The 9,686-nt window shown below is 44.9% G+C and overlaps 1 protein-coding gene across 2 annotated transcripts in view; it reads left to right on the plus strand.

Moving 5' to 3' along the window:
* Positions 1–8,270, plus strand: part of LOC134076784 (myosin-10-like) — a 73,159-nt gene extending 64,889 nt beyond the window's left edge. For both annotated transcript variants that reach the window (XM_062532002.1, XM_062532001.1), the window contains 10 exons: positions 529–741; positions 962–1,174; positions 1,456–1,617; positions 3,047–3,175; positions 3,290–3,378; positions 3,513–3,636; positions 4,135–4,343; positions 4,776–4,884; positions 5,446–5,618; positions 5,850–8,270. In XM_062532002.1, the coding sequence (XP_062387986.1) occupies positions 529–741; positions 962–1,174; positions 1,456–1,617; positions 3,047–3,175; positions 3,290–3,378; positions 3,513–3,636; positions 4,135–4,343; positions 4,776–4,884; positions 5,446–5,618; positions 5,850–6,084 (1,656 nt within the window). In that variant the 3' untranslated portion in view covers positions 6,085–8,270. The remainder of the gene's footprint in view (positions 1–528; positions 742–961; positions 1,175–1,455; positions 1,618–3,046; positions 3,176–3,289; positions 3,379–3,512; positions 3,637–4,134; positions 4,344–4,775; positions 4,885–5,445; positions 5,619–5,849) is intronic.
* Positions 8,271–9,686: the final 1,416 nt, after the last annotated feature.

Genomic DNA, 9,686 nt, shown 5'->3' on the forward strand with positions numbered 1-9,686 from the left:
GAAACTTCTCGGATGTTCTGTGATTGGTTCGCCAACATCAGGCGAACATTAGGGCGTTAGTTTCCAGACTGGCTTAGCAGCGGGATTGAAATCACCGCGCAAGGCAGTATGGGAAAACCCAGGCTAGGTTTGTAAGGTATTGTGGTGTACAAAAGTAAAATCATAACTACGATTAGTCCACAGCACTGGTAAAAGTACACACAGTACTGTACAATATAAGTCTACATTTCCCTGTAATTGAATCGGCCCTGCACTGTTCACTATAACATATTACACCTTATCTACCTGAAGAGCACTTTAGCATGGCACTTATAGTACAGTACCTAGGGTGACCAGATGTCCTTTTTTTCCAGGACTTTTTTTGAGGCCTAACAATCGTCCAGGACCTTTTTCTTCTAGCGCTTCAAATGTGTTTACAGCGAATTTGCATCGTGTTTCTCTCTGTCGTTCACAAATGAATACAAAATAGCCTTTTGTGTCCTCTTTTACACAATCTGGTCACCCTAACTTACCCGGTTCTGTGTGTAGATGCTGGCTGAGGAGAAGTCCATCTCGGCGCGCTACGCTGACGAGCGGGACCGAGCGGAGGCAGAGGCCCGAGAGAAGGAGACGAAGTCACTGTCTCTGACCCGGGCGCTGGACGAGGCCCTGGAGGCCAAGGAGGAGTTTGAGCGGCTCAACAAGCAGCTGCGCGCCGAGATGGAGGACCTGATGAGCTCCAAGGACGACGTGGGCAAGAACGTGAGTTCCACCTCATGACGTGTTCTTTAAATAAGGAAAGAATCCTGCTTTGCCTTTCCTTTTGATTTATTTAGTTTTTTAATATGATGTCAGTGGGAATGAGGAGTTCGAGATACTGCTCTGTCCCTTTCCTCACCCCTCCGGTGTCCCCTCTGCCCTGTCAGGACCTTGAATTTCCCCTTGGGGATCAATAAAGTATCTACTGTATCTATCTATCTAGGTCCATGAGCTGGAGAAGTCCAAGCGCACCATGGAGCAGCAGCTGGAGGAGATGCGCACTCAGCTGGAGGAGCTGGAGGACGAGCTGCAGGCCACCGAGGACGCCAAGCTCAGGCTGGAGGTCAACATGCAGGCCATGAAGGCTCAGTACGAGAGAGACCTGCAGGGCCGCGACGACCAGAACGATGAGAAGAAGAGGCTACTGGTCAAACAGGTCCGGCTTTGCTAAACAGACGCCATTACATGTATTCATCTCCCAAATCAGTCTCTGCCGGCTTCTGTCCACCCCCAAACACAGGATGTCCTGAAAGTCTGTGATGTTATTAACTGTTTATAATAATTAGACAGTTCTAGTTCTAGTTGCAGCATTCCAATTACAGAATCGTATTTGAATACATTTTTGACGAATATAGACTTACTAATGTTTCAGTGATCCGTTTATCAGATTGTTTTCTCTTCCCTCTGATGTGTTCCGTTGTTCTCCGTCTGGCTCAGGTGCGGGAGATGGAGGCCGAGCTGGAGGACGAGCGCAAGCAGAGAGCGCTGGCCGTGGCCGCCAAGAAGAAGCTGGAGATGGACCTCAAAGACCTGGAGTCTCACATCGAAGGGGCTAACAAGGCCCGCGACGAGGCCATCAAGCAGCTGCGCAAGCTCCAGGTGAGCTTGAGCCAACCTTTGAATCACCCTCACTTCAGTCCATGAACCTCTGTGGTCTTTAGACATGACAAGCCAGCATTCACATCACATTCACATCATCATGACCACTGCCATTTCTCTTTGGAGATCAGTTAAGTGCTCTGTCTATGTCTTTCTTTTTCATTTTCCTTGTGTACATTTGAGACTCAGTGAAGACACAGTGACGGACATTAATCTTATTGTATCCTGTATCAGAAACCTTATCTAGATTCACTGCACTACACAGTGCAGCCGTGGCCTACTGGTTAGGGCTTCGAGCTTGTAACCGGAGGGTTGCCGGTTCGATCCTCGACCAGTCCATGGCTGAAGTGCCCTTGAGCAAGGCACCTAACCCCTCACTGCTCCCCAAGCGCCGCTGGTTGGGCAGGCAGCTCACTGCTCTGGGTTAGTGTGTGATTCACCTCACTGTGTGTGTGCTGTGTGTGTTCAATAATTTGGTTAAATTGGGTTAAATGCAGAGACTGAATTTCTCTCACGGGATCAAAAAGCCCTACTAGGGACAAGTGTTGTAAATTAGCGTCAGCTAAAAATGCTATGATGCATGCATCAGATGACTTTTTAAGCTTGTCTATGTTTTTGTATCTGTCCCTATCTAAATAAACCTTAATAATAATAATAATAAAAAAAAAGTATATATTCTATTCTATTCTATTCTATTACACAGCCCGGTCCTATTTGTTTGGTACAGGCCTTCACCACTAGGGGGCAGTATAAAGTAAAAGTCTTCTGTGAATTAAAATATTGTCCTCTTGTTCATTGCGTGTTTGTGTGTGTGCATGTATGTGTATGCATCATACAGTATTTCCTCTGTGATCTCTTCACCTACAGTACTTCTGTCTCCCATCTGACCTTATGTTGTTGTATTTTGTAGATTCCATCAATCTCTGAGATTATATGTTATTATGAGATCTCCTCTTTATTCAGTTTAATAGTATTTCATTTGTAAATGTTTGAGCAGATCTTCATTTCTCAAGCCAAACATATCCTTTAAGTCTTTCCCTGAATAAGATCTCCGTCCAAAGCAATCCATTATGAAAGCCCCAAGCTCCTTGTGCAACTAAAGCTGTCTAACAACAGAGTGCCAGATATCTTGGTTAAAATGTGTTATTTGGTCTATGTGATCTTTCATCCTCGGAGAGGAATTTTCTGTTCTCCAACACATGTCTGAATCAGAAAGCTGTTTTTAGCTGCATTACCTCAGCACAAAAGGGGACACGCTGTATTTGTTAGCCAAGCATATTTTTCAAAGAGGCCATTTTAGTTGTCCTTTTACAACAAAGTTAGTTTGTGGTGATTTAAAACGTCAACAGAATCCGAAGCGGAGGCCGCACAATTAAAAGATCAGAAGCAGCACATTACTGACGGTTTGGCTGTGTCCTCCCTCCTGCAGGCCCAGATGAAGGACTACCAGAGGGAGCTGGAGGACGCGCGCGCCTCCCGAGACGAGATCTTCACCCAGTCCAAGGAGAACGAGAAGAAGCTCAAGACCCTGGAGGCCGAGATTCTTCAGCTGCACGAGGTGAGTGAGGGGACTGCTACAGGCAGACAGACTTGTCATGCGTACCGTACCGTACCTCGTTCTGCCTCGGGTTCGGATCGCTGACGGATTATCTCGACCCTTGACGTGTCCTAGGACCTGGCCGCATCCGAGAGGGGCCGTCGGCACGCGGAGCAGGAGCGGGACGAGCTGTCAGACGAGATCGCAAACAGCACCTCTGGGAAGTACGTGTGACGCTCAGCCATTCAGTGATGTTTACTCACATGTTGACAATTTCATACAATTGTAAGAATATTGAATGAATGATAGGTGCTTAAAGTCAATATATTAAATTGGTTTGTGTGTGTGTGTGTGTCAGGTCTGCCCTCATGGATGAGAAGAGGAGGTTGGAAGCTCGCATTGCCCAGCTGGAGGAGGAGCTCGAGGAAGAGCAGGGCAACATGGAGCTGCTCAATGACCGCTTCCGCAAGACCACCATGCAGGTACGCACGCTCTCCGCACCCCTACCTCTGCCCACCTCTGATCACCTGAGTGGAGTCGAGAAGAGAACATCGAAGAAGTCGATTTAGACTCTGCTGAAGTTTCACGCTCTGCACTTTGTTTGCAGCCTTAATGGGGGGTTGATAAAAAAAAACTTCATTAGCAGTAGGCCTCATCCAACTGATTCCTCAACTTTTCTGGCAAAATTATATGTTATTTTTCCAAAAACACATGCACGCATACACACACACACACACACACACACACACACACACACACACACACACACACACACACACACACACACACACACAGCCACACACTGTGCATTTTCTACCAGCTGTACTCCATGGCTGCATTTTGAAACACCAACCCCCTGGTATCTGCGGGGTCTACTGGGATAGTGTATGTGTGGGCACAGCTCATTAAAACCACTCTGGCGCATGTGTGTGTGTGTGTGTGTGTGCGTGTGTGTGTGTGTGTGTGGATGGCGGGTGCAGGTGGACACACTGACCACGGAGCTGGCGGGGGAGCGCAGCGTGGCCCAGAAGAGCGAGAACGCCCGGCAGCAGCTGGAGCGCCAGAACAAGGAGCTGAAGGCCAAGCTGCAGGAGCTGGAGGGCTCCATCAAGAGCCGCTTCAAGGCCTCCATCGCCGCCCTGGAGGCCAAGATCCTGCAGCTCGAGGAGCAGCTGGAGCAGGAGGCTAAGTGAGTGCTTGGCCCCGAGACAACAAGGGCTCTTTGTCCTCATCTTTTTTCTCTCTTATTATTTCCCTCTTTGTTTGTTTTATCTGAAAGCAGTGGTAGCTCTTTTTGCACCGAGCGCGTCTCGTTTCTCTCTGTTTTTGTTGGTGTGCTGTTACAAAAGCACTTCGGGAGTCTTGTTTTTTTTTCATCTTTATTTGCATGACGAACGAAAACAAGCTTTGTGGATGGGTGACCTTATTTTTGATTTCCTTTATTAAAAAAAAAAATGCCCCAAACTCAGCTCTGGTGTAGCTAAAGCAAGAAGTGTATTATGTGAGTGTTGGCCGTTTGTTGCCGATTTCTGTTCTCGTTTCTGAATCCTCCTCTTTTGAGTGTCAGTGCTGTCCTCGAGGTAGCCGGTCAGGTGTAATGCGGTCCACTCACTGTTCTTAGGGAGAGGTCCGCGGCCAATAAGATTGTGAGACGGACGGAGAAGAAGCTCAAGGAGGTGTGCATGCAGGTGGAGGACGAGCGTCGCCATGCCGACCAGTACAAAGAGCAGGTGAGGAGGGCGGTGTGGCCTGACTGACAGAATGATGCGCTTTGAGTTTGAGCACACGAAATACTGTATTTGGGTAAAAGCAGTAAATATACTGTAGAACATAAAGCATTTACACATTTACACACAGGTTGTATCATTCATAGTGGTTGGGTGCTTGATACATACAACATATTAGTCAGTGTGTCTGAGGCATGAACGTTTGCACAGTGAGTGTGGTGTTATGTATGGTATTATGAAGTCAGTGTGTGTGTGTGTGTATGTGTGTGTTGTGTAGTTGAGTATGTGTCTGTGTGTCTGTGTGTGCATGCGTGTGTGTTGTGTAGTTGTGTGTGTGTCTGTGTGTTTGTCGTGTAGTTGTGTGTGTGTGTGTGTGTGTGTACATGTGCATGTGTGTGTGTGTGTTGTGTAGTTGTGTGTGTCCTGTTGGTGCTGGTGTGTGTGTGTGTGTGTGTGTGTGTGTGTGTGTACATGCGTGTGTGTGTGTTGTTGTGTAGCTGTGTGTGTCCTGTTGGTGCTGGTGGGTGTGCTCTTTAACGGTCAGCCTTGTGTGTCCCCGGCCAGATGGAGAAGGCCAACTCGCGCATGAAGCAGCTGAAGCGTCAGCTGGAGGAGGCGGAGGAGGAGGCCACGCGCGCCAACGCCTCCCGCAGGAAGCTGCAGAGAGAGCTGGACGACGCCACCGAGGCTAGCGAGGGCCTGAGCCGCGAGGTCAACACACTCAAGAGCCGCCTCAGGTACACACACACACACACACACACACATACAGTACACCCTGCACGTAATACCCTACGCATGGTAAACCTGCAATTATAACCTTATATTTGTAAGTCTGATGTACTGTATATGGTATGTTGCACACAGGCACATCCAGGCACACAGGCAAAATCCAACTATACTGCACATATACACTGTAAATTGGGTTCTTCTAACAAGCGCATCCCGCCGTGTTCCGTGTGGTTCTGCAGGCGCGGGGGTCCCATCAGCTTCTCGTCGTCGGGCCGCTCGGGCCGGAGGCAGCTGCACGTGGAGGGCACGTCCCTGGACATGTCCGACGACGATCTGGACAGCCGGGCCAGCGACGCAGCCAACGCCAACGACACCACGGCCCCCCAGGCCAACAACCATCAGCAACCACAGCAACAGCAGCAGCAGCAGCAGCCCCAACCCCAGCAGCAGCAGCAGCAGCAGCAGCAGCCCTAGACCTGAGGCCGAGGCCCAGAAGAGAGACCCCTCAGCAGGCATGCAGCATGGCCTCTCCCCGCCGCCACCACCCCTGACCCCAGACGCAGGCGCTGCCTCTAGAAACCCAACAGATCCTCCGCTTCCTAGTGGTGTCTGCACGGACCGCCACTCTGCCTTACCAGACCCCCTCCCCCCATCATCTGTCACACACAGTCATAGCACACTACAGCAAGCTGCAGGGCCAAGAAAAAGAAAACAATTATATATTTCTCTTTCTCTCTTTCTCTCTCTAGATCTGTCTTGTATGCATAGCATTGGAATAGTATGCTTGGATCTAGACTGAAATATATTTTCAAAGTGCATTTCTAAAACTAGTATGTGTGTAGGCACTCGGATGAATAGTTAAGAGGGGTCTTTCGTTTTTCTATCATTATTATTATTATTATTATTATTATTATTTTGTTTTCCATTTTCTTTGTGTGTGCGTGTGTGTTCTTCTTTCCTCCCTCAATCTGCCTGCAAAACTTGTTTGGCTCATTTAACCTTGCCTGGATTTATTTATCTTAAAGGCTAGATTGCACATGGCCCCCAAAGTCTATGCTTTCATAGAATGCTATGTTGGACCTGAATGCTCAGCCTGTGACCAGTTTATTAGGCACATGAGAAACCAGCTCACTGAGGGAACAATCTTAGAGATGAAATATTTTGCAAAAGGATCAGTTACTCTCTTGTTACAGTTTAAATGTAGATTACTACAAAAAAGTAGGGCAAAACACAGAACAGCTCAGTTGTGTTGGAAATATGTGGAATTTGCAGGTGAGTACTGACAGCCCCTCCGCAAAATGGTAGTCAGTACTAGCTGAATGAAACCTTTAAAATAGTTCTGCTTCAAAGTATTGGATTGCAAAGATACAGGTGTAGTCTAAGGTCTAACGATTTGGGGAAAATATCTAATTGCGATTTTTCGAATAGATATTAAGATTTTATTTATGATATCCTTTTTGAAAGTCAAGCTTCAGTACAATATTCCAAATGTTATTTTGAATTGGACAACTTATTGGTTGGTGAGCATGCCAAGTGCATGAAAAGCACAGCAATCCTGTTAAGTGAGCTTCACTGCCTGTCACACAAGGTGGATGACAGGAACATAAAAGCATAGATGTGACTAGATTAACTATTGGGGCAGAGTTGCAAGCTTCTCATAGCCTTTACAATGGTTCAAATTGCGATTTCCAGTAAAAAGGTATTTACTGTCCTGTGAGTTTAGACTGATTTCTTCCCTTCTCCTAAATCACCAGGTTTGGGAGTGGGCTCATTAGAACAGTCACTTAAGAATGATGCAATGGTCAGTAATTGCGAATGTCTTTACAATCATGGTCCATTCCTTGTAATTTGACGTTTGTTTTCTTGATCTAAAAGCATGCACCTGTGAATGCTTTGTTTTCACAATTGCCCGTGTCCAGTCCATTACTTTAAAGTACAAGAACCCACTCAGATGAGCGGGAGGAAGCAATGTTTTGTTTTTCATTGCAGTTCAATTTTGTACCAACACAACTTGATCGCAAATTACAGATCAATGTTGTTTTAGGATTATCAAATCATGGGTTCTTACCCTTCACCTTTGCATATGCTATACACGTATGCATATTGTAAATAGTATTACGAGGACGTAAAGCCCATACCTGTGATCTGTTGAGGCATTTATGTGTTATTGAGAGAAATATTACATTTTTGGAAAATGTCTATACTAATTTCTCTTTTTGAAAAGTGCCTTAGCCACTCAAGAAAGCAATTAGTGAGGTCAGGTCAGATCATGATTTTCAATGTGAGCACAGTATGACCAGAACCGAGGGGTGGGGGGGTGTATCAGAGGATTAAACCAATTCTATTTTTTTATTTAGCTTTGTGTCACATCGTAGCATATCTACCTTTCAGTAATTAATTGTTACCTGATAGCTACCATGTTCTAAAATCTGTGTTAATAAGGTGAAACATTGAGCCTTCTGTCTCCTTAGCAAGATGAAGTGTTTGATTTGGTTAAAAGCTTTAACATCCACAAAGTTGTTTTAATTGGACTGGGTGAGTAACCAGGCTCTCAACAATGACCATCTCCTTTTGTTTCTTCTATTCCTGTAATTCTAGACTTATTTTTTTGTAAAAGACCAATAAATGTATTCATTATAGAAAATGTCTTGCTTAACTGATCATGTTGTTGTTGTTGTTTTATTATTATTTATTTGTGTAATAGATGTGTTATGGCGTGCTATTCTAACAGCGCAATGAATCCAATCATCTGCAATGCAGTCTAATAGACCAGTTCTTAGTTTCATGAAACTTATCAAATTCAGTATTTGTGTAAAGTAAGTTAAATCAAGGACTCGTGATGATTCAACTGATCATTTTGGAAATTGTGGTACTGTTGAATTATATTATATTGCTGATAGATCATGTGACTATATTTGACCAAATCAAATCAGTGCTGCTAAGTTAAAACAGAAACGTCTTGTTGTTTAATTTAGTACAGTTTAACATAAACTGAGCATATAACAATCAGGGGGATTGATTGTGTTTTATTAGACTATCAGACTGGCAACTCATGTACTGTGTACTGTAAATACTAATGTCAGTTGTAAGAGTGTTCTTGACAAGATAATTATATAAAGTTAAAGTACATCAGTGTATGCTGGCTACTTACAGGGCTAATATTAGATTATTTTGAACATATTCTAAATACTACAGTATAACAATATGAATATGCCCATATACTGTAAGATCAGTAAAAATTAAACAGTTGCTGAAAGCAGAGTTGGAGGGAAACAGGATCTCTGGATATCTTGATTAATGAGATGAGGTTAAAATCACATTTCCATTCGCTGACATTTCATAATGCTGACTATTACAGAGCTGTGGAAAAGTAGTCACCTCTAAATCCTTAGCATTATTGCAAACACAGACACACACACACACACACACACACACACACACACACACACACACACACACACACACACACACGATCACAGGAGCCCATTATTACTAAATACACACACTAATATGAGAGGCATCCATAATTGGCCTATGTAACTTCAATCTGTAGCCTATACTGTACCCTCATAAATTGGCAGTAAGTGCATTCATAATTTCCAGTCCACTGCAAAATAGATAGCCAGCTGACAGCTTCTTCCCTACCTGGGTCTTGCATCATTTGGTGCATTGAGTTCCCCAGAAAATTGGTTTTAATCAGGCAATGTCCACAAGGTTTAGCAAGGCATTGTAAGCTGGAGTGATTTCTTTTACCTTTTTTCTTCAAGATGCATTTATACATGTACTCTTTCACTACCACCAAAATATCCTCAGACCATCACAGTCCCTTCACCATGCTTGACAGATGGAGTCAAACACTCCTCCAGTATTTGGTTGATGTCTCCTAAGCATTCTTCTTTGTGACCTCATGGTTATCTCTCTTTCCCCAGCCAAACTCCCTCTATTTCTGTGAACTAGGCCATACTTACAGTAGGTACTTAACAGTAACTTGCTGCAAATACAGAATAGCTTTGCTTACCCTCCGTACACTTGGGGAACGTGAAAAGACTCTTCCCCGGGTTCTTTATTGATTGTTT

The sequence above is a fragment of the Sardina pilchardus genome, chromosome 3 (assembly GCF_963854185.1).
Source record: "Sardina pilchardus chromosome 3, fSarPil1.1, whole genome shotgun sequence".
Classification (NCBI taxonomy): Eukaryota; Metazoa; Chordata; class Actinopteri; order Clupeiformes; family Clupeidae; genus Sardina; species Sardina pilchardus.